Below are 27200 nucleotides of genomic sequence, written 5' to 3'. Positions count from 1 at the left end.
AGCAAAGATGCACGCGTGAGCTGACAAGCACAGGACAACAATGGATTGCTACCGCACTGCCACCTGCGTGTGTTCTTTGATGCACTTAGTTTAAATGCGAATCTGTGTTCTTCAGCCCGGCGTAGATAAGGCCTGATGGCACCAAAGGCGCGGCGGTGTTAATCGACCCCAGCAGGGGCAGGTTCGCTTCAACGGGAAGGAGTGCATCCCCTCAGATTCCCCAGTGCCCGTTAACACCCCCCGCAACATTCCCTACACGTGATCACTCTGCTGTGCACACCCCCCCCCCCCCCCCGTCGCAGGGAACTTAATTTGACAGCTACAAGCAAAACAGCGATTGCAACACACTAACCTTAACCTTGAGTGTGTGAAATGCTGATGTCCACCAGCACATAACTCCCAAATGTCCTTGTTAGACGCGTATTAGCATAAATATATGGCGAGTTATTTGTGCTGCTCGAGCAAACCCGAGCCGGGGGGGGGGCTGGGGGTGGGGGGGGGGGATGCCACCCCCTTGGGACCCCGCTGGTTACACCTGCACGGAATTGGGACCCCGCACTGCTGCCCTGTCACGCACAACACTTGAGCGGACGAATGCCGTGAGGGCCCTGCATATATATATGTCAGATGGGGAACTTCAAATGCATTGCCTCGTTGTTAGTGGTGCATGTGGGAGGGTTTCTGCCTGCCGTCTGGCCCACGTGTGTACGTTGCTGAAACTTTGAGTGGCTGAAGGGGCCCTTCTGCTCCTAGAGGGAGCTCTAGTGGGTGCTTTGGTTAACTCTTACATGGCAGATAAAACCGAGTTAGTACGCTTGCTTACCCAAGAAAGCCTCTCGAAGCCTCGTGACTCGTTTCGAGGAGGGTCCTGGTAAGTTTTTGCAGATTCCCATCGAGTAATTTGCAAGCGATTTTTTTTATTTGGCAAATTCGGCCCATGACGTCGGCACACAAAGGCGGCACACCAGGGCCTACTCCTGCGAATGATGTCGATGGATCTTTACCGTCCACAGCCAGGCAGACAGCAACGTATTTCGTTTTTGGGGGGTTAATGCGCGCGCCGCAGTATTGACCAGGGCGGACGCTGTAATTCGAACCGCGAACCTCTGCAAGAAGCAGGCGAACGAGCTACCGCTAGGGCCACGTGAATCATCTTGGAAGAGTTGGGCGGAGCTGCACTTTACACATTGCCACTGCTGTGAGCTGGGGTTAGAAGCAGAGACATCTCTTGGCAAGTCCGGGAGATCGCCCCGGGCCCCGCGCTTTGGGGGGGGGGTAGTTAGGAAGGCGTAGGGGGGCCGGCACGGTGGGATTTACCCCGTGCCCCCCTATGTAGGGGTAAGAGATTTGAGAAACTTGGCCAAATTGTTTCAAATGCCGCGCCGGGAGATGGACTCCAATCACGTGCTGCTCAACCAGCACACCGCCAGGGGACAGCTCCCAGCAATTATCGGTTAAAAAGGTAAACACGTTATGTGTGCTGTTACACACATCTACATGTGTGGCAAACTTGTGCAGTTTATATCGGAGGTTTTCAAACGGTGACCATTTTAACAACCCTAATACACTTAATCAGGTACTAATTTAAGGCTGAGTTGCAGGCCCAGAACATTTCTGGCTGGGACTCGAGCCAGGCCATACTTTACACACACAAAAGACAAAGATGCCCCTCATAGCCTTAACATACGTTTGGAGCAAGTGCCATTAGCAGGCATCTATGAAGAAGGCCAACACGCCGCAACGAGGGGCTTGGTGACCAGCACCACGCCGGACCGCCTTTGTCTCCCCAGTGCTGATGTCTGCGCACTGCGCCAGGTACTCGTTTGAGGCTGAGTCGACCTAGGGGAGGCCCAGTAAACATCACTGTAAGTGCAGTTAATTGGGAAGCAGTGACATAGTGTAATAGCACGATGATGAACCAGGTGACCTGTGCGCAATTGCCACCACATTTGCTACCATCAGTGGCATCTTGTGTGTGAACCAGTCGTGGGCATCCCCTATGTTGACTCGGCCTTAAATGAGGACTCAGTGCAGTGGTATGAACATCAGCAACGGTGCCCATCTGCAATCCAACACTTTGAAGGCAAGGGTTGGTGGATCACGTTTAAATTGGTGAAAATGCCAAAACCCGATGTGTTGCGAGATGGCACCGACTAGCGAGTTGGTTCACAGACCTTTCACAGGGAGATGTGTGCACTTTGTATGTAAGATCACAACAGCGGCCATTCAAATATAAATAATTGCGTCTTATCATGATAGATGTGGAATATCGGTTGATTCCCGCTCACGGCCAACACCAGTGACGATTATCTGAACCGGTCCTGGGCCTCCCCTCGGTCGACTTAGCCTTAAACGAGCACCTGGTGCAGTGCGTAAAAACATCGCCACTGGGGAGACAAAGGCGGCTGGGCGTGGTGCTGGCCACCCACTCCCTCGTGTGACGTTACGCCTTCATAGGTGATACTCGCTAACAGCACTTGCCCCAACAGTCGGTTAAGGCTTTACTGGGGATCTTTGTCTGGTATGTCCGTGTCTATCTGCCTATAGGCACGTGTGTATTTCCTAATATGTCCGGCCAGCAATGAAGAGTAAAAAAAAGAGAGAGAGAGAAAGAGAGATATTAGAGGGACTGGAGAAGGAAGAGAGAGAGGAGAGATGAGAGAGAGAGAGTGGTGGCAGATGCTCGCGTTGCGGCGGGCACGGCTCTGCCCGCTCTGCCCTCGGTCCGTTGACCAATCACAGAGCTCCTCGCGAATCTTCCTCGCGCCGTCTGGGGGTATCGTCAAGTCTATTTATTAAAATGTTCCATCGTGTTATTACAATTATCATTTTTTGTTTCGTATGTAACAGGAATAACACCCGTGTTTGAAAAACGTACTCAGCCGTGGTGGTGCTAGTGGTGGTGATGGGTTTTTTTATATTAAATTAAGCTTCCGAGAAAAAAAAAGAGTAGACCAGAATACCCTCCAGCTTCCTCGAGTGGAATTCTTTCCAACAGCAGCGGTGTGAGCTATGGAATGCAGGGGGGCTGCGCCCTAAACCACCTTAGTTGAACCCACACGCGCCACTGTACAGCGTGGTCTAGATGTGTTGTGACCCCCCCCCCCACACACTAATTTAATTCTACAAAACGTACTTTTTTTTTTCAAGTAAGGATTATTTAAACAGAAATGAATATGAAACGGGAAAAAATGTTCGGGGTCAATTCAAGACCCTTCTGAAGAAATAATTTATAGTCAACGATGCACTCATGAATAATAGCAACTTCACCGATATAATTTTCATCATCACCAGCATCCCACTTTTGTTGGCGACTCGCTGCACAAACGTTGTGCGCGTTATAAATCAACCTTATTAACATCACTGTTATTATTGTCTCTATCCTCATCAGCTTCATCACCATCAACTTCATCTTGAGAGACAGCGTGTGTCCGTGTGCGTCCATTTCGTGGCATCTGACCCTATTCCCGGAGCTATAAGCCAGTAAACATGGAAAGTTGGGCCAACATTGGTCCAACAGTTCCAATCACACGTCAACTTTGGCTCAACGTTGCATATTTAATGCGGAGATGCAATAGGCTCGTGATTAAAAGTCACCAACAATGGCAGGGTCAAAAACCCCGACGCGTTTTACAGATGGGCTCCCGTGCCTGTTCAGTGTTTCCTCAAAGGCTGTGCCCTTCAACGTTGATTGATGCGATGCTTCAATTACCTGATTCTGCCCTAACTCCACCCTGAGCCCGTCCACTTTGAGCCTTTTCATGATTGCAGAATGAGGGGCAGCGGAGAGCGATTTCCTACAATTGGGGAACTTGGCCTGACCGGAATGGCGTGATTAAGATGCAGTTCGAGTAATGTATTGATCTGTTTGTTATTTAATGTTCGACGCTCGCTACATGATTTCCCGTGATCCCCCCCCTCACTCGACCTGACACAGCTGTCACTGAAGGTGACACTGTGGAGATGAAGCAATGAGATCTGCTCCTGTACAAGGGCGAGATGGATTGTGACATCGCAAGGCTGTGAGAGATGGTAGCAATAATGGGGGGGGGGTCCTTCATCCAGCAGTGGAAAGGGCATGACTGATGATGATAGATGACTGACCACAGTTCTCTTTTTCGAGTACACGTGTGTTTTTTTTTATTAAACTCTTTCAATTGCTTATATTTGAGTATGATGCACTATGGTTTAACTAATACATCACAATTGGGTTAACAAAATGACGTGAATCATAATAATGTATTTAATCTGGATAAATACGATTAGCTATACAGCTCTTTTTCACAGATGTCCAGTAGGGGTGGGTCAGAAAGTCACTTTAAGCAAATAAAATGGCTTAAAACATTTGCGCTCTGATCGAAAAGTCGAATAACATTTTACAGCATTCTGTAAATCCTCTTATCTGCTTTGATATGGCGTTCCTTGGCATGGATCCTATTACATGCGTCTTCCCACAGTTTCCAAATAAACCGACGGTAAGGCGTGGGAAAACGCAGATAATACGATTAATTTACCACCACTTCGGGTACTCCACCTAACCCGTGCAGGAGGCTAAAATTATAGGAGCAATGAGTTTCTTCCAGCAGACCAATTTCGCATAATTTCGTGTCAGATCAACTACAGCACTCATCATCCCTCCATCATCAACATCATCATCAATCCTTCATCATCACCAACACCATCATCTTCAACCCCACGTAACACACGGGTATTCCCCTGTATTTTCAATGAGTGCCTTGCTGCAGATAAAAAAAAATGTTCGTGATATTTCTAGGGAAATTATTGTCATGTCCTTTTATCCATATGATGGAGAATGCAGCCTGGGGCTCTAATAAAACAGTGCATGGATATGAAATTAGGTGCGCATATCATAGGATGTGTAGCTTCCAGGGAAATCGGATGAGGAGTTGTAATATACTGTACCTTGATTTTATGTATGTTTATTTATGTATGGTTGCACATTCGTTTGAGTGATGAGGGATCTATTTAATCTTAGGACAATCCTCAGTCGTGTGGGCTAGCGTGCGCAATAATGCTCAGTACAGTGGCTGGATTCTCCCGAGCTCAGAGAGGAAGTGAAATGGTCAGCATTGTAAAATATTCTGTTTCAGAGTTAATGTGTTGTGTGGCACAGCGGATGAAATATTAGATAATACACTTATTACTTGCTGACTCAATACCGCGCGGGGAAAAAGCCCGCGTCTCGGCCCATTGTAAAATGATCTGTAAAGACTGCGTAGCGAGTGCAACTGTTGTGAGCAAAATTGCTTCTGCCATTCTTTTGATTGTCAGCTGATTTACGGGGGGGGCCCCGTCCAAAATACTGTTGAATTTCAATTTCGCCATTTATTATTTACACGCTAATTTATGGGACGCTGCCATCGAGTAATGGGGAGCGCAACCGGACTTGTAATCCAGAGGTCGCCGGTTCAATTCGATTTCCCGGCACGACAGCTTAAACGGTGGTGCAAGTATTTTTGTTTTAATCTGCCCACCTCTGTGCAACCAGCAGTATAGGGTGGACCAGATGTCTTGTGACCCTCCCCCCACCCTCCAATTAACTGACCCATGAAAATATTTACTTTGCTTATTCATTTCTGTTTTCACAGCCATTAGAATGCACGCATTTTCAGTTTTAGATTATTAACTGAGGGTGACAATACATCTGGACCACCCTGTATATACTGTAAATGCACAAACTGTGGCTAGTTCATCGGCGGATCGCATATGGTGGGGTAAAGTGTAGGTAACTCCCACCTCTTCCAAGATCATATGGCCAGCATGGATATACTCTCTCGAGGGGATCTCTAAAGCTTCCTCTAGTGGGGCTTTCTGCCAGCAGTGGCGTGAGTAAGACATTGCAGGGCTGCGCCTTGAACTTGTATCATCAATGATGGCACGACTACTGCTACTGTACAGTTTTACATACAATTAAGCACGTGACACATATCTCCAGCAGGGCCCTTGTGAAAGTCTTGAGGGCGAATATTGACTCGGTACCACAGTCATGTATGCCTCATTAAAGTGACACTTCGTTTTATCAAGGATATTCAAGAGCATCACTTCAGAGCACAGTACTTACATATGTAACACAGTGATTTTCGATTTAAAGCTTTTGTGTCTGCAGGGATTCATTTTCTTGGTTCTTTCGCTAAAGTCACGGAGAAGGGCAATAATACAATGATAAAAATAAAACATAATAAAATTAAATTTTCACGACGTTTCGGCCACAACGCAAGCAGCCGACCTCAGGTGAAGAAACCTCTTTAATTCCTAAATTCCTCTGTTGATATGTAAACTCCTTTGTCAAGGCTCTCTCCTCCTCCCACCCAGCTTAAAATACGCTGCCAAGCTTAGCAATGTTCATTAAGACGCTGTCTTTCCGACAGCTCTGTTTCTTCACCTGAGGACGGCTGCTTGCGTTGTGGCCGAAACATCGTGAGAATTTCATTTTATTATGTTTTATTATTATTTTATTATTTCCCTTCTACATGACTTTACCGAAAGAACCAAAAATATAACACAGTGATGTTTATCTGCTGTGAAGAAGGCACAAAATGTTACCTATTATATATATTTTTTTTTTCTTTCAAAGCCACAGCGTTATTGACGAATGTGAGGTTTCTATTACATTTTCTTTACGTAACATTTTAAAGGGAACAAGTGTTGCAAATCTCGCATTGTTAAATTATATATTGTGTCTGATTTTTCCGAGAATCGTAGGGGCATTGTGTGCTCAAGTCATTTGTCAAGGCTCTCAAAAGAAGAGGACGTCATGAATTTTCCAAAGAATAACCTGTGATATACATTGCCGGTTTTATATACCAAGCAATCACTTACTCCGCAATGCATTTCTCTTTTTACATCATTGCTTCTGCTGACCATGCCATAAAAGTAGTATCCACCTCAAGCAATGTAGGGGGTTGCTCCTGCCAAGCTTAAACTTCATGTTGCAAGAGATCCCGGGCAAGGCCCCCTTAGGATTCTATTACTGTGATAGCACAACTTATTAGAGTAAGGTCAGCAAGCTGAGACGCACTGGTCACATGCCTGATGTGTTGCAATACACACAGAGCCAATGGCATATCAATTTCACAGTACAATAGTCAAATTGCACATACAAAAAAGACACTTTTCGACTCGAGATACAGCAGTTGGAATATCTCTTTATTTGAACACATTTCTATTAAAATTTCAAGGGATTCGAAAAATATTGTAAATAAGTAATGCAGTAACATGACTTGCTAAGTAATGGCATTACATGCTTTTGAAATGTATTTTTTTAAAATAATAATGTTGAACAATTGTAACCCAGTAAACATGCAACGTTGGGCCAGCGTTCGAATGTGTTTAGAATCGTTTTACCACGGTTCCTCACGTTCCGTGTTCAGTGTTAATATGTTGCATAATGTGGTACATGTTTGATCTCAAATAATATTTTTCAATCTTATCCATGCCGCCATAGCAAACTGCCTGACCTAATTTTAAATGGGTTTAAGGAATGTATATTATATCTAACTAAATTTCTAATTAATAATATCAGTAATTAAAAATAATAATAAATGCTTCCAAAAAACATGTTGGACAAAACAAATAACAGTCAGGAACATGTAATCAAAATTAAATTATTATAATATTCGAAATACACCAGTAATTATTTAATAACTAATATCAATCTACATTCCTCAAATATCACATGCGGGTGATGTTGGCTCCTCGGCTGTTACCTCTCTCCGATTTGCCCGTCCGGCGATCGCAGTCCGTGTGAGGCATTGCTCCGTCTCGTCCCATTGCCTAAGAGAATTCGCCACAACAGAAAATATAATCATGTTGCAGCGCACGTTGACAAGATAGACTTACGGGCATTTCGGAAGCATGCGCTCTTAACTGCAGCACGGGACATTCACCCACTCTGCAAGAGCTGCACGCTCACCTGTTTTGACTTTTCAACTTAATTATATGCCTTGTTCACACACACACACCTCATAAGCTTCAGTGCAGAGTGCCACCACTAGAGCCAAAGCTAATACCGTCGTAGTTTCTAGCAGAAGCGCTTCTCTTGTTTGCCAGTTTGTTTTGGTTATGTACAGGCATAAATAGCTCTTTAACACGCATCAAGAATATGTGTGAAGCATGGCATTTGTGAATCGCATAACAGGAAATGTAATAATAGCCCTTGCCTGAAATGTATGCCACGCATATAATGTTTACTTTCATCAGGGGCACATACTTAATCAGTTGGGCTCAGAAACATTTAAGCGTTGGAATATTACCCATTAACATCGGCAAATATACTCTTTGGTTCTTTTGGTAAAGTCCCGTAGGTAGAAGAAGAATAAAATAAAATAAAACAAAAAATAATATATCACGACCTTTCGATCGCAACACAAGCGGTCGTCCTCAGGGGAAAAAAAGAATCCAGCAGTGGAACTGCTGAACCAGCTGGATTATTTCTTTCCGCCTGAGGACGACCGCTTGTGTTGCGATCGAAACGTCGTGATATATTATTTTTTGTTTTGTTTTATTTTATTATTTTTCTACCCACGTGACTTTACTGAAAGAACCAAAGCGTATGGATTGCTGCAGTCACGAAAGCTTAAAATCAATATTTTTGTTGGCAAACGACAATTTGTTCAACCGTGTCAATGTTACTCTTAACAAATCTAAAGTACACGAACAAATTAATACACTATATTTAACTTTCGTAGATTTCTGAGTAAATTCCCAAATCCCTTCCCTTTGTTGTTAAATTTCGATTTAAAGCTTTCGTGACTGCAGGGATTCAACTTCTTGGTTCTTTCGGTAAAGTCACGTAGAATGGAAATAATAAAATAATAAAAATAAAACATAACAAAATAATTCTCACGACGTTTCGGCCACAACGCAAGCAGCCGTCCTCAGGTGAAGAACAGATCTGTCGAGAAGACAGAGTCTGAATGGTTTCTCTTTATGTATATTTTAGTTTTTCCCGACGTTGCCCTGGCCACCTGACCAAAGCCGAGCCTCATCCACGCGCTCGACCATGTTGCCGTTACCTCCAGCCCCGCTAGCTCGTCCCCCGTGTCCCTGGCCGTGGGTTTTGTCAGCGCTGGACCCACGGGCTCATTGCTAAAGGCCCTTTGGAAACGTACTCTTTGGGGGGGGGGGGTTTCCGGTAAAGTCACGTAGGTAAAAAAATAAATAAATGAAAACAACTCAATTAAATCACGACGTTTCGGGTTGTGCTTTCGCTACGTTGTCCCCACCTGAAGAAGGACGCTTGTGTTGCGCCCGAAACGTCGTGATTTCATTTAGTTGTTTTCATTAATTTTTTTACCTACGTGACTTTACCGAAAGAAAAAAAAGTATAAATTCTTGCAGTCGCGAAAGCTTCAAATCTAGAACCTTTGGAAACGGTTGTCGCTGGCGCCGGGTCACGTGTGTGGTGTCTGGTTAATGGTCAGCATTCAGACACTCCCCTGTCGACATTGGCGGTGTTATGGCACCGAGTCTGGATGCTCTTGGTGGTTGACCTGAGACTGTTGTCTTGCCACTGCTGCCTTGGTGATCTGGCCACTGGGACTTGCCTCTTACCCAGGCTTCATGTTCACCTTGGACCAGGCAATGTCATTTCCCACTTGTTCAACTTTGTGTATCCCTATCGTTGTGTCTCGTGTCTTGAGATGTGTTGGCTTTTAGGTGCTATACATGTGTAAATTACGATTATCGCTATCAGTGTTGCTTTGTTCTCATAACAAACATAAACACAGCTACGCATATGTTAGCCTACATCAGGGGTCGGCAAACCAAAATAACAAGAAGAGAAATCTTGATTTGGCGCTTTCGTGACTGCAGGAATTACTCTTTGGTTCTTTCGGTAAAGTCACGTAGAAAGAGAAAAGAAAAAAATAAATACTAGCATACGACGTTTCGATTGCAACACAAGCAATCATCATCAGGTACAAATTAAAGAGAAAACAGAACCTAGTAAACTTAGACTGTGTTGTGTTGCATTATATTTCTAGGTTTTGTTTTCTCTTTCATTTGTACCTGATGACGATTGCTTGTGTTGCAATCGAAACGTCGTATGCTAGTATTTAATTTATCCTTTTCTCTTTCTACGTGACTTTACCGAAAGAACCAAAGAGTAAGAAGAGCAATTTTTATTTTGAATTCGGAATCAAATAATCGACATCTTATCCATAGTGCCATGGACATATAGGAGGTAAGGGATATCCAGCTTTAATTTAACTCGTAAATTAACCTGTGAGATGGATTTTAAATACTTCATTCATCGGTGAGCAGATGACGACAGAGCAGAACTAACTTGGTCCATGATAATAACCGTTTCACATGACAAAATTGAATCCGAGAAAATACAGGTTGGGTCTGATCGCCCCGTGTTTGGGTCCCGTCAGAGCCCAACATTTAGTTGTCATCCTCGGGAGAGTCTGGTCCTTGCCATGTGAAACAGGTGTTCAAGCTTGATTTAAAAGTGAAAATAGAGTCACGGTCGGTAGAGCATTTCTCCACCAGTGCTGGTTGCATAACAACAGAATGCACGATCACTCAGTGGTCGCCTCTTTGGGACTGCTATTAAAAAATATATTTGACCAGATAAGGCCCACTGAGCAATGTAGCTCTTTTTCAGAAGCGACCGGGTCACAAATGATAGCTCAACGAAGTGGCTTATCATGTGGAAAATTATAGCAGCCAAATACTCTAAACGTGTGTTTCTAAATGTGGAGGGGAAAACTGGAGGACCAGTGAAATCCACGCAACCACGGAGAGACACGCAAACTCCACATATACAACAGGCGTCAGTGTCGGGATCGAACCCACGACCTCCTACATAACAGGCGAGGCAGTTAACATCTCGCCACCGTGGTGCTAGAGAGAGGCCCTGGAGTCCAGGGAACATAAATTGAGATGAGGGGTGGAGTAGCAGCAGGTCACTGAGGTAGCCGGGCACGAGACCGTTAAAAGCCCTATAGGTTTCTCCCTTCTCCCTCGCCATATAAATCTTCACGCCTCCACGCGTGGTCTCTATTTGGCTGGGGCAAGGAGTCTAACTTCCCCACCGCCCCCACGTGGCACGGCCCCATCTCGCCCTATTCGAGTCTTCGCGGAGTTTCTGTTCCTCTCCAAGGTCAGTCGGCGTTTTGTACCGGGCTTGCGTTTTTTCGCAATAAAAAAATATATTTTTTTGAAATCCGTATAGGTTAGTAACTTAATTTTAAAGTTGTATGTATGTTTAACTTTTTTCTCCCCGTACGTAGTCAATCGTGCTAATCGGAGGTGCGGGGGAAGGACGACAACCTAAACACAAAAATCAATTCTAAAGAAATTAGTTTTTCACATTTAAATTTTATAGTGCCTAGCTCCAGTGGCTTCCGAATATCGGAAGGAAGAGCGTTCCAGACGGCCGCAGATGCGCAACTGAAAGCGCGCGTTGTGGTGACCGCCGTCTTTGTTAGCTGGTTAGCCAAAAAGCCGCCGCTGCTGCGAGGGATGAATATTCCCAACTACGGGAGTGGGTTTAATTGCAGCGCTGTGAATAAGTAGGCAAACGTTATCACGTTTGCGAAGGTGATGCGGAGAGCCAATCAGCATAACCTCAGTTTTGTTGGGCTGCATTACGATGAAGGTACAACGAAACACATACGAGAGGACTGTATTTTGACCACATTGGAGTTGTAACCGCATAGCCACTGGCATTGTGGATACAGCATGCTACTGAAATTTCTCATAACAGTATTGCAGTTGCTGTAATATGGCATAATTTTTTTTGCGATGTTTGATTCTTTATATATGTTCAGAAATCGATGACATTTCATGAAAATTTCATCAATCCTCAATTGTCGACAGTAAATAAATAATGAAATGGATGAATGTCCTCAATTATCGACGACAAATGAAAGAATTTTCCAAAAAAATGTAAATGCTTGTTAAACATTGTCTAAAATAACTAATACTTTACATGTTTGTGTCCTCGATTATCAAACATGTAATTATTTTAATATTTTCAATGTCTGAAAATTATTTCATTACTTGCCTTAAAGCTTTCGTGACTGCAGAAATTCCTATTCTTGGGTCTTCTGGTAAAGTCAAGTAGATAGGTTGAAAGAAAATAACAAAAAAATATAAAAAAAACTATGACGTTTTTGATCGCAACACAAGCGGTAGTCTTCAGGAAAAGGGGGGTTAGCTTCCAAGGCAATTCGGTATCAAATAATCGAAATTATATTCATACAATCCCGTTTAATAATTATATTGTCCATATTTTTACATACGTTATTTATAAAGAATCAAACAGAGCAACACATATCATGCCGCACTACAACCCAGTCTTGTATCTGTTATTGTTTTTGGCCACCTACCGCTGCAGACTACACCATCAAAATCTTGACTTAGATCGGAGGAATCCGATAAGCTATGAAGCTCTTTTTCACAGACGTCCAAGTCGTATTTGCAAATGGTTGCTGCATCACTGGGCAAGCCTACGGAGGAAACACATCAACCCCACAGCGTCAGTTTTAACCTCATTTATAATCTTTAAATTGCGCACGTTTAATCGGCTATTTGGGTCTCTATTATAGCTGTCCATTTAAATCACTGCTAAATAGACCATCCAGTTTATTACGATTTATTGGCTAGGCACGCACACTCACGCACACACACTCCTGCATTTATGAGATATCACGACGCCTCTTTGGTTTCCCTATTCTGTGTTGCAACGTGCTCAAATACTCTACGGAGCTGTATCGCATGGAGGAAATGCAATACAGCACCGTACATTATTGTATTGACTACACATTTTACCCGAACAATATGCAACGTGGCTGCAGGAGTGTGCAGTATTTGATTTAAATTAAAATCGTATTTTAGCTGATGAAAAGAGTGCCTTGCACATTATCCGGACTTGTACAGTACTGCACTAATGCTCATGCATGAGTATAGTGCAATATACTTTACTGTACTGGATACTGTAATTAATATTTTCTACCAAAAAAATTAGAGCGGTGTCAAAGGTGGCTTTGCCTTAAATCCATGTGGCAGTGAGCAAAAATCTCAGATTCAAGCTTTTAAATAATACATTTACATAATTATTTATCCTTGAGAGTAAGGTACTTGATATGGTTGGTACGTGCACTAAATTTGATGGCCCTGAGTCAGATTGCCAAAAAAAAACAAATGCACAAATACAAATGTCTGAAACTTAAACTTTATCGAGTGAATTCACTGCTGCCAGTACAGAGGAGAAGAAGCGGAGATTTGTTTGCAACAGCAACATCCGTAGAAGAGCGGTGTGTGCTCGAGAACGGTTAAAGGTCGTTTTGACTAAGGGAGTCTGGTCGGAAGAGTGGAATGAGTGTATTTGCTGGGTGAATCTTGGCCAGGATATGCTTCCAGTGATTGAAAGGCTCTGCTGCGTAACTGGCATTGGTAAGCAGATTGATAACCTGGTTTCAACAAAGCAAAAGGCGAAGTTGCATTATTTATGGCCCTGCATTTAGACTGCTTGGAATCACACCGGCAGACGGAGAGAGAACACGCGGATCAAAGAGCAAATGCGAAAGTTAGATACATCATATTGACCGTTTAGAAGAGCGTGCTTGGGCAAGACGTGTCGCTTATAGGGGATGATGGCTCGCGGTCCATACGACCGGCACGAGTGGCAGCCAAAGGCAGGAGCTCGCTTGAGAGGACTTCCACTGCGGAGATGAAGCAGTTGGTTCAGCTCATCAGAATGAGAATATTGAATTGTGCTGATGGAATCCGATGAGTGATGAAGCTCTTTTTTCCATGTGCAGTTAGCGAGGTGGATTGTCTACCATTGCGTCTGCTTATTTCGTACGGTTTAAAAGGAGCGGATTAAAGATGTAATCTTAGATTTGTTATCCACTCAATTGTGTGTTCAGAAGCAGAGTGGGTCTCGTCCGTTCCTCCTTTAAAGGGGTGAAGACAGCAGCATCGCGGAGTGTTTACGACGCGGCCGATGGCTTGTGATTGGTGGCCACGATCTCGCAGACGGCAGAATCTTCGATGCGCCATTCGTGCATCAGTTGGCCGCATCGGTATTGCCCGGTCCTGATTCGGTTGATGGTCGATCACTGGCGGCGTGGAAAGTTAAAACCGGGAGGTTCGATGGTCGGGTCTGGTGTGAGATGTTTATTTTCGACGTCGGCCGCAGTCAAGACCTGCCTCCATCTCTCGCCTTCATTTGTATTCACATTGCGCGACTGTGGGCGATGATGACCGTGGCCGTTGTTAAGCAGTGGATAGAACATGGCTCATAATGATGTAGCAGGGCTGACATTGATCATCAGTCAGTGGGTAACTAAGATGTATGTTGAAAGTAAATAACACAGTTTGTAGTGGTTTTGTAGTCCAAAGTTAAATCCTCCGTAGGTCGCACTGCGATGACCCAAAAAGCAGCTCTCAAATTATGAAGAATGTTGTTATTTTATGCCAAAGCCTAGAATTCATCATGCTGGAATTGGCGATGGTGACGATAACTATAATCACAATGACAGTGCATAATGATGACAGTAACAATTATGACTATGCATGATAATATACCAATACTGTAACAATGGTAATGAGAGCAGAGGATAATTGTGGCGGTGATAATTACTGTATCATCATGACGAACAGCATCCAGCACTGCGCTATATTTGTATTACTTACGGTGGTTTTTACTGCATGCTATTCGCTCACGTAAAAAAAGAATTAGGATTCATACAGAGTATGATATGATTTTCAAATGCATGTGTGGCGTATATCATGACCTACGAGAGCTGTATTTTATTAGAATGTGGCTTCAAATTGATGTTTTTAAAGGGGTGTCATTGTTGGGCATGAGCCTTTGTAACTGACCAATCAAAGGCTGCGCTCCAGCCACCACCGTTGTATTGGGCACATAATGATGCCAATGATATGGCCAAAAAGAATAGGCCACGGCTCGCGATGAGGATGATGATGGTGATATGGCCAGCAATGGATAACCCACGGCTTGTGATGATGATATGGCCAGCAATGAATAACCCACGGCTTGTGATGACGATATGGCCAGCAATGGATAACCCACGGCTTGTGATGATGATATGACCAGCAATGGATAACCCACGACTTGTGATGATGATATAGCCAGCAATGGATAACCCACGGCTTGTGATGATGATATAGCCAGCAATGGATAACCCACGCCTTGTGATGATATGGCCAGCAATGGCTTGTGATGATGGTCATATGGCCAGCAATGGATAACCCACGGCTTGTGATGATGATATGGCCAGCAATGGATAATAATCCACGGCTTTTGTCTATAGCCCTGGCGAGGTCCTCCACGGCGCTCGCCGGCAGATCGGCGAGAGATGCTCCCGTGGCCTGCGCGTCTCACCGCGGGTCGCGCACGTGTCAGAGTCACTCGAGCAGCGGCTCCACTCCCGCGCGTTGACTCCTTGACCTGCCGACTCCCGTGCGAAGGCAATTTAAGCGCATCCAGGTTGACCGATGTTTCTCCTGCGCCGGCGGCAGCGGTGTTTAACGCGTCGAGCGGCCGCCTTGTGTTCACCCCCCCCCTCCCCGCCACCTCCACTCAAGTCTGTCGGTCTGTGCGGCACAGTTGAAATGGTGGGCATCAATCGGCAGATTTGGAGATATCGTGGATGGAAGAGACTTTTTCGAGACAAGAATTGGCAGCAATTACAGGAGTGAGGATTGTGCAGACGGACGTCCAGTGGTGCAATTCGCAGATTACAAGAACAATGCACCAGCGACATCCATTTTGTTAATAACTGTGAGCAGAGAAATGCAATTCATAAGATAAAGTGGGAATTTGTATGTTCAGCTGCATTCTCTAAAGGGTAATTTAAATAAATCACAACGCTGCACTTAATGGAATAAATAATGAGTGCTGCAACACTGAAAGGAAACATGGGTTTGGAAATAAACTTATTATATGAACTGTCAGGTAGGCTTGTACTAAATTACTTTGACTTCCATAGATGTGCATATGGAAATTCAGCCATGTAGCAGTCAACATGTAACACCATTTAGAAAGTGTTCGGGTTCATCTGTATAACAGTATGTAAATGTACTTCTCGTATCAGTATATTATTTTCCAACAGTTTTTGTGTAACTTTACCTCACCGCACGATATGCCTCTTGTAATAGCAGGGAGCCATCGATTACAATTATGCAAAGGTGTTTTTAATTTCCCTCGGGCAGATTGGACACCGGCCATTCCATGTACAGTACACAATACAGCGTTTGTAGCAGCATTTACTTAAGATTGCCCACCAACGTATGCCATCTGCCGATGAGTAAGAAATAGGTGCGTATACATTTCCCAAACTGAGCCAGTCTGGCCCGTACTCCTTACCAGGGGCGGTTTCTTCATTCGGGCGATTGGGCGACGCACCACCAATGTCATTCAACCACAGAGTCACGCTAGCCGTCACTGTGCCTCTGGATATAGTCCAATCAGCGTCATGCTACGTTCTGTGGAGTACCGCCTCTTTTTGGGCGATTTCCCTCCAGCTGAGAATCGCCCCGAGTGGTCCCATAGACTTACATTCAAAGATGTTTTTTTTCGAACGGGGGCGCTGCAATGCATTCTCTATGGCTTCCGGGAGGGCTCGCCCTAACGTGCTTACGTCATCATACGTGCTTACGTCATCATACGTAAGCACGTTTCATCCAACAAAATAATTTGTCGCCACCTAGTGGAATCTTTAATAAAAGAAACTGGAGTGGTTTGTTTTAATAGTGAGTATAGAAACAAACAAGATGTATTGTAAGAGTCACTTTATTTTTCATTAATATTAAAGAAGTGAAGTTGCCTTTACATGCTTAAGCTGTTAATTTATCCATTGCATGGGTGGACCTTATCCTTATCAATCATCCAGACATTTGCCCCCCCTGAGAGATTTTGCAGGAGCCGCCACTGCTCCTTACCCACTTGTTACCCATCGTCCTCCCGTGATGGTTTGTATCGTTACTTGGCACTGAACAGCCCCGTTCAGTTTACGTTGAGCGGTGTTGTCTGTGGCATCTGGCAACCCAGAAGCATTTCGTCCAATATGCTTGAACTTGTGCTGATAAGTTGAAACTGGTCCAGAGTTGCACCGCTGCGACAAAATGTTGCTGTCAAATTTTGGTGCGGGAAGTTGAGAAGGCTGTGAGGGACTCTTTTGTTTTTACAGGTACCAACGTATTTTCCTCTTATCGTTGTCACCCGCAATCCTCCACGACCACGCATACCGAAGTTGTTTTGGGGGAGGGTGTTTCTTTCTCTGAATGGGTCCCATAGTTTTCATGTAGGCCCTTATCTGGCAACTAGGCATCATCCGTTGATGAAGGTTGACCGAAGATGAGACTCGGGAGAGCCCAGACCTTTGTCTACTTTAATAAATACGGCCTGTAAAGCATTGGTCAAGATGATCCACAGGCTGATGGATTTCAAGAAAAATAAAGCCATTAATTTGTCTGAGGGATAGATGGTCTTATGGCAATCTGCAGACTCAAGTCCCAGTCTTTTGTCGTTTACAAATTGATGTTCAGTGCGCCAAAAACGTTGCTTTGCAAACCAGTTTTATGCTCGGTCATAGTAAACGGCTCGCTTAAATATACCCTACACGTGTGCATACTTAAAATGGATAAGTAGTTGAAGTTGTCTTTTGCATGCACTGGTCAACGGGGAATTCGGTGTGCGTTAATGGTACATTACAGAAAAGCAACATCTTTCCGAAGTAAAGGATTTCTGCCCAAAATTCCAATTTTCAAATGGAACTTCTGCGGAGTTTTAAGTGTGTCTGCCACATTAAACAGTCGATGCACGTGGACAGGAATGTTTACCGTCAGCCTCGATCTTAGTAATGTAAGTGTCACTTTATTGGAAGCTAAACCCATTTTATGTTAGCCGTACAATTTTTACAATGTGACGTATAAATTAGTCTCTGTGCCACAGCACATACACTGTACCGCAGCACGTTACTGTATTGTTATGAAATTTTAATAGGCAATTCCCGCCGTATGCAGCGAGCAACGTAAACGGTTAGTCTTGACAAGCGCATTTTGCAGAGCATATGTATTAAGATTAATTTGAAAGGAAACAAAATTGAAAAGAAAATTTCCGTTTTAAGGCATTGGACACAGATTTATGGCTTGCCTAATGGATGAAATTTACTGCTCGGTCTGCTACTGGGAAATTGAAGCGACTCTTTTCTTTATAATCCCCACCCCCCACTGCTCCTGGCTGTGAGCCAACCATTTATGTATGTATTATTAAAACAAATCAAATACTGTACAGCGTTCAATGTTTTAGCCTGGCGCAGGGTCCACCCAGCCCTACGCTAGCCGTTGGCCTTATCAGCAGCCCCCTACCCACCTACCCAACCACCCAACCCAACCTCTGTCGCCCTGTGAGGGTTTGTGCTTTTCAGCCTGTCCCTGGATATGACAAGCCTTGATGGATTGTCCTGTGGGAGGTTCACAATTAGATCTACCCGATCATGTGGTGTCTCGCTCCCAACATGCACTGCTGCCCGTGTCCTATGGGGGCAGCAGGATAAATAATGGATGTGGAAGGCCCTTCACTCCCGAGGCGAACTGTCCTCACCCATGTTTTTCATCTCACTCCGGTGGGGGGGTGGGAGGGGTCCTCAAATCCTCGTCTCCTCTGCGCCTCATCTGAACCCAAGATTCCCGTCTTCGTTGTTTTCCACCGCTTTCGTTCACGCTTGCACGACATGCTGTATTATCTCGCCGCTTTATTTATTTGTGAATGATCTATACATTCAATGTTTTTGTTGTTTAAACCGGAGCGAGCTTTGATAAAACATTCATATATTCAGTATACAATACTTTACATAAATGGCCCCAGTGGAGTGAATCCCACGTCAATTAAAGTGTGATTGACAGCAGAAGTACAAACGCGATCCGCTAGTCTGAGTCGTAAAAATGCTCACATTCTGCCTGCTTTGCTGTGGCCTACAAAGCTATTATGTGAATGGGTAACTAGCTGCACCTTTTAGGAATAACAAGGGCTCCATATAAAATATCGCACGATGCAAAATAATGAGGTTCTTCAAAACAAGTTGGATTTAATTTCCTCGTTTAATCCACGTGGGTATTGGTCAGCATGTCCCAACTCCACCTTATCTGCACCCTTATTTACCAAAAAGCTAATTGCCATCCAGTTGTAACTTTTCTTTCCCTTGATTACGACTTAGACATCTGTGGCAGTCGGCCACGACCATGGCATGTGCCACCCTTTAATTGGGCTTGAGTACAGAGAAGGGTTGTTTGGAGGAGGGGGGGGGGTGTAGACGGCACGGCTTTGGGTAAATCAGCATAATCTGCACTCCCGGTTGCGCTCGCAGGCCCGATAATGCGACTAATGAGCGCCACGCGTACGCGTGTCGGCCTCAAGCTGAGAGTGTGTGAGCGAGACGAGGGCAGGGAGGGCTGTGCTGGGAAGAGGCTAATCACGCGACGTGCGGTTTCGTCTCGTAACCCCGTTGAGTGCGCGCCACGTGCGTTGCCATCGGCGCGCTCGGAACGAAGGGGGATAGGGGCCAAGACAGTATTCAGTTTTTCAGTTTCATTTATTGGGTGTAGCCCTGTGAGCCATGCGGCTCTTGACTCGGGTGCAACCGCAACAAACAAAAACATGAACAGGGAAGATCTTAAAGTGACTACGCGCAATAGAAAATTTCAGGAAAAAACAGCAAAGTCTTCCAGAAAAAGCACCGTATATCAACGCTGTGTGCAGAAATCCCAGTGGTATGCAAGTCAAACAATTACAACCATAAGACAATTTATATTAATGTTATCAGTCTAACTCTGTACTACAACAAACGAATATGGCTAAACCAAAACGTTTTCGAAAGCACCAAAATAAAGCTATAAAAACAATGTAACAGGAACTGTGATTCAAATGTAACAATAAACGTTATACATAACATGTACGACCAAACTTTGCAGCCATAGCTGGCAGCATGAGTCACTCCATAACAGCAGGAGTAACAGAGGCAGCGTACATCAACGTGGACGTCATCTTTGGTCTAATAACGATAACGTCTATTTTGCATTATGGGTACGGCTCCAAACTGTCCATAAAAAAAAAATCAAAATTATTAATTGGAATACTCAAGTAATGTATGCCCCCTTTTCTTTTTCGGTGCTTCAGTAATGTGGGTATTGTTATTGGCAGAATGCAGGTCAATTTGGGATCCATACCGGCCACCCCACAGAGACTGCCCTTCTTCGTGCACTCATTGATCTCGTCTCAGCTGTCATTCCCCTTGATGCTCATTTCCCTTAACCTCGCCGCTAAACTCTGCACTCCCGATTGCATTGCGAGTCCACTCTTCTGACATCCTGACTGCTTAATATCAGATATATGACGACACGTGTTGGTGGAGAGTCACGGTCGGGGGGTGGGGGGGAATATATAAATATCTATCTTCAGAACATTTTTTCCAAGCCGTATTCATTGGATTTGGGTTGAAATTTGCAAGGCGTTCTACGAGGTAGGCCTCGGCAAGGTAAGGTAATTGTACCCTTTTTACCGGGTAAAAGGGTAAAGGTAAAGGGTAAAGGTGTCGACATGCCAAGGGGTAAGGGTAAAGGGTAGGGTAAAAGGTAGGCTCGTTGTTTTTACACTTTTACCTTACCTTGCCGAGGCCTACTACGAGGGAATAAAAACGTCCATCTTTTGGCAGCAGATGGAATCCAAACGTGAAACAGGAGGCATGCGGGGTCGTTTATATTAATCCGAAGTGTTTTTTATCGCAAACAGCACCACAAAGCTTACATGTTCCGTGATACCTTGCTCAAACCAGGAGTGCAAAATGGTGGACACTCTCTCCTCTAACGTAAAAGGAGCTTCCACTGGATACAAATGGTTTCTGCCCACGTCGAATGTCTGGCGAAGTTGGAAATTGCTTCCCAAAAGCACAGCGCGGCAGCAAAATAGCAGGACAAGAGGTGCAGAAGGAGGAGCTGATGCGTCTGGAGATGCACTCGTGTTTCACGTAATCGACTTGCTGAAAGTATTTGCAGGTGAGGCCAATGACCAATCCCTGTCTACCTAACCTCGCCCATTCTCATCGCCTTTCATGACCCAATGTGGCCAGGGTAAAAGCCACATTACATTTGGCAGAAGCCTCTGGTATATCCACTTTTCTCGCGTGATTTGCTGGCCGTTTAGTTAATGACTGTCCTCTTGAATAATTAAATGCGTGCGATAGGAGGACAATGAGTCTTTAATTGTTTTAATACATTTCGATTTAACGCTTTCGTGACTGCATGGATTCAGGTCTGTCGGGGAGAAGTTCAGACACTGTCTCCCCGACAGACCTGTTCTTCACCTGCGGACGGCTGCTTACGCTGTGGCCGTAACCTCGTGAGAATTATTTTAATGTTTTATTTTTATTATTTTATCATTTCCCTTCTACGTGACTTTACCAAAAGAACCAAGAAGATGTTTTAATACAGTTTATTCACCGCTTTTTTTTATATATAAGAGACGAATAAGGCTTCATCTCACGATTGGATTCTAGCATTTCGGTGGAAGCATTTAGAAAACGGGTTTGAACTCATTTTGTCCCCACAGCTGGCTCCATTCCTCTATCTGTGCACGGTTAACGCACCTGATCCAGAAGCCTGCCTACCACGTGTTCTTGCTGCAGGGGGTAGTGGCTACTTTGTCGGTGTGAGACCTGGAACATTCTCGCCCATGCTAAACGTCCCATGCGTCAACACTCTCGCGCTCGCCAGCACCGTAGACATACTTGTACACGCTCTATACACGTACATTATATAATTATATAATATCATAGAAAAGCGCAACCGGCATATACACACGTGGCGGTGGAGTGGTGGGTCAGTGGTTAGCCCACCATGCAATGAACCCAGCCACCTGAGTTCGAATCCCAGCCATAGCTAACCTCGTGGCGTGTGCCCTTGGCCCGTGTTGCAATCCCACACTAACCAGCATGGTGAAGTATGGTCAAACAACCCCCACTACAATATGGCAAGGTGAAGCAGTCATCCAGCAGTGGATTGACAAAGGACAAAAACACATGTACATATATGAACACAAATACACACACGCATGACCTGCATCATCCATGGTTAATTCACTGCTGGATGAAGGCCTCCCCCTCAAGCTGCCGCCACCTCTCATCCATCGAGCACCTGCACGGGAGCCGACGTCATCGCTCCATCTCCGCGGTTTCCGTCCTCACGGTGCACAGAGTAGCCGCGCAACGTGATACGTGACGCCGCAGTGGTGAGATGTCATCTCCCTCGCCTGGTACGCAGGAGGCCGTGGATTTTCGATCCCGACCCTGACGCCTGTGCTGTATATTTGTAGTTTGCGTGTTCTCTCTCTGTCTCTCTCTCACTCTCCACGTGGTCGCGTGGAGTTTTCTCCGGGTCCTCCGCTTTTTCCCTCCACATTTAGAAGCGTGCGTTTGGAGTATTTGGCTGCTGTGCATTACCACGTGATAATAAGCCACTTCTCGTTGTGGTAGCAGGGTCGCTTCTTGAAAAAAAGAAAACAGCCATATAGCTCAGTGGGTTTTACCTGGTAAAATAACAAAACATATGTTGTTCATTTTTTAGTTGATACGCCGCATCCCGTCATGCAAGTGAGATGAAAGTCTGGGCATCCGTCAACTCCCCTATCTTGTCAGAGCATCGAGGACGTCCTTTGTCTTCGCGTCATGGCAGGCGTCTTGGTCTCCCGAGGATAGATCAAAGTCCTCCTATCTGCAGACCCCCACGAAAAATCTGATGAATTCATCACCCACCATTGACACTTTTGTGCGATTCCCTTTCCCCGCGTAAGTATCTCAAATTTACGGAGAAAACTCAACCCATGGACAAGGACACGTTTGTTTTGCAGATCAGTCCATAGGTTGTGAAATAATATAGGTGATTCGGTAACAGGGCCATGGATAAGAGGAGTTTCACTGTACCAAGCTACGATTTCGAGTGCAATACATGACAGTGTTTGGTTATGTTGAACTTCTTTTTCACCGTACGTAGCCAACCGTGCTAACTGGAAGTGCATTGCGAGTTAGTCACCATTCTGTGCAGCAGGTGTTGTCAAAGTGGAATTCTGTCGGTGCGTGCGCCCGGGCACAGCCTGTCGCGAAGGCCTCATTTGGGTTGCTACGACGGTTATGTAACGTCAACCGGGACTTTTACTGTGATTATATTGTAGAACTTGGCGTCCGCGCTGCATGGGAAGACCCTTCATCAAGCAGTGCGTGTACATGGCACATTGACACGTGTGTATTTTCTATCATGCAGGCAATTACACGGATAAGTGAAATTACCACGGCCAAATTACTCGTCAGATACTTGTCAAGTAACACTGCAAATGGATCGACTTTGAAGAATGCGTTTAGTATGACACTCACAGAAATCTTGTAATGCCCAATGAGCAACTTCAATACGTGTCATTTGATCCCTATTTACAGCGTGGACTGTCTTTACCATGCGGAATTTTGTAAGAATTACTTGGACACTTTTATAAAATGGTGTTCCGTCAATCAAATGTTACGTTCATGCCATTTGGAAATATGAAAAGTACTGGAAATGCTTACATTTGTAGGGCAAACAAAATATCGTCTCCAACATTTAAAACGAAAACAAAAATAAGCACAATCTACTCACCCTGATATCTGCAATTGTCACGGATATTTTTGAACATGTTTTGCTGGACTTCCACTGACATCGTAACCCATCACCCCAATTGCGTTTGATATAAAGTTCAATTATGTTCCATCTTCAGCTTGAGGGGCACAGATCATGGTCGGTGCCTCCAATCAGCATGGTCGACTACGTACGGTGCAAACGAAGTTCAACATACACATGTCACAATTTCAACATTGACGAATAACAATTCTTCCCTACTAATTATGCTTTACATTACAATCAACGTTTCCTGTCAAGGCATGTACTTCTTGATAATACCACGATGACAAGACGGTGCACACCACTGTTGCCATGTTATTCTGGAGCGAACGTAAACGCTCGTGGTTGCATAGTCGCTACGGTTGAGCCGCGTGACCCTTTTTTTGTTATCCTTTCCCAATTGCAAGTCTACATCTCCCATGCCCTGCCTTGTTGGTGCTCTGCAGGCGAGAAGCCCTACAAGTGTTCGTGGGAGGGGTGCGAGTGGCGCTTCGCACGGAGCGACGAGCTGACGCGCCACTACCGCAAGCACACGGGCTCCAAGCCGTTCAAGTGCGCGCACTGCGACAGGTGAGACGGGGCCGGAGTCCGCGCACGAACACCTTCACAGAGGGCGGCGCCCTTGTTTTAACTTCGTCTAAACGGAAGCAAAAAAACGACACGTATTCAGGGCCTACCTTGGCTCCTCCCACCCTCAACCAGTATATATACAAGGACTGTTTTCTCGGAAATTCTCTCACTTGATACAGCTATCGTGCTGTGACGGTTCCACCTGAGGACGGAGGCTTGTGTTGCCTCCGAAACGTCGTGATTTTTCTTTTATTTTTATTTTACTTTTATTAATTTTAATTTTTTTACCTACGTGACTTTACCGAAAAAAACTAAGAATACGTACTAAATCGTGCGCACGTATGCACGAGTCGACACAAAACAAAAATAGCCTCAGCTAAACGATGTTCATTGGAAGGAAAAACCGGAGGACCCGGAGAAAAATCCACGTGATCTCGAAGATAGACTTTTGGGGCAAGTGCTGTTAGCGAGTAGCACCTATGAAAGCTGGCACGGCACACGAAGGAGTGGGTGGCCAGAGGAACGCCTGGCCCGGCTTTTGTCTGACAATGTTTAACCACTGCACCAGGTACTCATTTAAGGCTGAGTTGACCTAGGGGAGGCCCAGGACCGGTTAAAATGATCGTTACTGGTGTTGCCCGTGAGCAGGAATCAAACTCGAGTCAGCGGGTTTGTAACGCAGTGCGCTAACTGCTACACTACTGCTCCCCACACACATCTACACAGACACACACGCAAGCACATACACATCCACTGATTAAACATTGCAACACATACCAACAAATACATACACAGCGCACGTGCACGCATTCTTCGTTCCACACATGGCAACAAATTGCATTCGAATTCGTCTGTATATTTTCATCCATCGTTTTCAATATTTTCTGGGGAGTGGCGAAGTGTAGGGGTCATCATAACAGCATTGCACCTTTGATTAGCACGGTTGGCTACGTACGGTGCGAAAGAAGTTCAAAATAATAACATACTCTCCCAACACACATACACATCTTTGGTCGCAGCATCAGGTTCACTGATCAGCTATCTCGATGTCATCTCCACTGAAACTGCCAACACAATGGCATGTTGCATAGTTGGGTCTCGCCTCGACGATTGCAACTCCGTCCTAGTCCGGTCCTCGTATGACAACCTCAAAAAACTACAAAGACTACAAAACAACCTAGCACGTGTCGTCATTGCCCGCACTCATCCCCGTCTCGATTCACTTGCCTGTCTCCGTGCCCTCAACTGGCTACCCATTGCCAGCAGGGTCACATACAAGATCGCCTGCCTCTGCCACAATGCCTTCACATCTGCCTGCCCCCCGTACCTTTCTTCATTATTGACGACTTGCAGCACAGCACATGGCAGATGCCTTCGCAGTGCGACTCTTCATACCAAGATCCAGGATGGTCAGGTCTATGCGCCACTTCTCAGTGGCTGCCCCAACAGTCTGGAACGCACCTCAATCGTCTCCTTCAAGAGACACTTAAAAACGCACCTCGACAACCACGTGCTTTCTTCTTCTTGGTTTTTTCGGTAAATTCACGTAGAAGGGAAGTAATAAAATAATAAAAATAAAACATAATAAAATAATTCTCACGACGTTTCGGCTACAACGCAAGCAGCCATCTTCAGGTGAAGAATGAGACACTGCCAAGCTAGGAGCTTATATATAAGCTGGGTCTTCTTCCACCTCCAACCCAGCTTATATATAAGCTCCTAGCTTGACAGTGTCTCATTCTTCACCTGAAGACGGCTGCTTGCGTTGTAGCCGAAACGTTGTGAGAATTATTTTATTATGTTTTATTTTTATTATTTTATTACTTCCCTTCTAAGTGACTTTACCGAAAAAAACAAGAAGATGAATCCCTGCAGTCACGAGAGCTTTAAATCGAAATTTAACCGTGCTTTCGAGTGAATCTGAGCATGGCTCCACGCCTCCGAGTTGCGGCCGTTATGTCCGCAAATTTGCGTGCGTTATAAATTGCGTTATTATTATTATTAAAGAAATTCCCATACAGCACGCTCGTGTACTTGCCCAATCCTGGCACAGCTGGTTCAAAAACCCAACAAACGAGACTAGGCTCGAAAGAAAGCTGTCTCTGGTGTGGACCAATCAGTTTCAAGGACAATACATCTATAATCAGAGTATATTTTTTGTTTGCATTCTGACCACAAGTATTCTGGTTAATGCAGACATGATTCCTTGTAAAAGGGTTCAGTTTGGTGTTTTAACATCTTAACACAGCTGTTTTGTTGCCAGAAAAAAGGGGAAAACCTATTCTCATATTTTGCTACTGGCAAAGGACGTCCCATGATGACATCCAATACTTTATAATTCCAATTCTGAAGAATAAATACAAGTTACCAATGTACAGGGTTTGTATTTATTTGCGAGCATCAATACAACAGAACGAGGATAGGGATGAGAACATCTACGACCAGCATGTGAATGCAATGGATAGAGTGTAACACCCACGTGCGCTGTCGGCACATGCCACACATACAGCAAAGGCATCGCATTGACCACAATATGACGCAGCAAGCAATTAATTGTGAGTCAATCATCCATGACCCATGACTGGTGCAGCAAATTACATCTAATTTCTACGTCCCATCCCTGCTCTTCTATTCCATCCTTTAGGCAGTTGCCTTCCAATGACACCTCATTTTCACCTGCGCACTCTTACAGCGACGACGTCTGGCTGAGCTGGCAGGCTCGGTTGCGCACTGACAAGTGAAAGGCTGTGACAAGTATGGCAACTTGCATACTTCATCCTGCCTATAATAACCTGCAAGGTAACACACATTCGATCTCAAAGAGAAAGGTCTGGCACTCGCGATGGGTAAAATACAACCCGGTAAGCTTACGTAGTTTATTTCAGAGACATTTGTCCAAGGCATTTCCTCTATTGTTTCTGGAACAATATTAG

The 27200-nt window shown here is 44.8% G+C and overlaps 1 protein-coding gene across 1 annotated transcript in view; it reads left to right on the top strand.

The window, feature by feature from the left end:
* LOC144729464 (Krueppel-like factor 6) overlaps positions 1-27200 on the top strand; it is a 63597-nt gene that overhangs the window by 23044 nt on the left and 13353 nt on the right. Inside the window, exon 3 of the mRNA XM_078609781.1 lies at positions 24144-24267. Coding sequence (XP_078465907.1) covers positions 24144-24267 — 124 coding nt within the window. The remainder of the gene's footprint in view (positions 1-24143; positions 24268-27200) is intronic.

The sequence above is a fragment of the Lampetra planeri genome, chromosome 2, assembly GCF_965212315.1.
Source record: "Lampetra planeri chromosome 2, kcLamPlan1.2.h2, whole genome shotgun sequence".
In the NCBI taxonomy this organism is placed as follows: domain Eukaryota; kingdom Metazoa; phylum Chordata; class Hyperoartia; order Petromyzontiformes; family Petromyzontidae; genus Lampetra; species Lampetra planeri.
The sequence above is the reverse complement of the archived record's forward strand: the minus strand, read 5'-3'. Positions and strand labels throughout refer to the sequence as shown.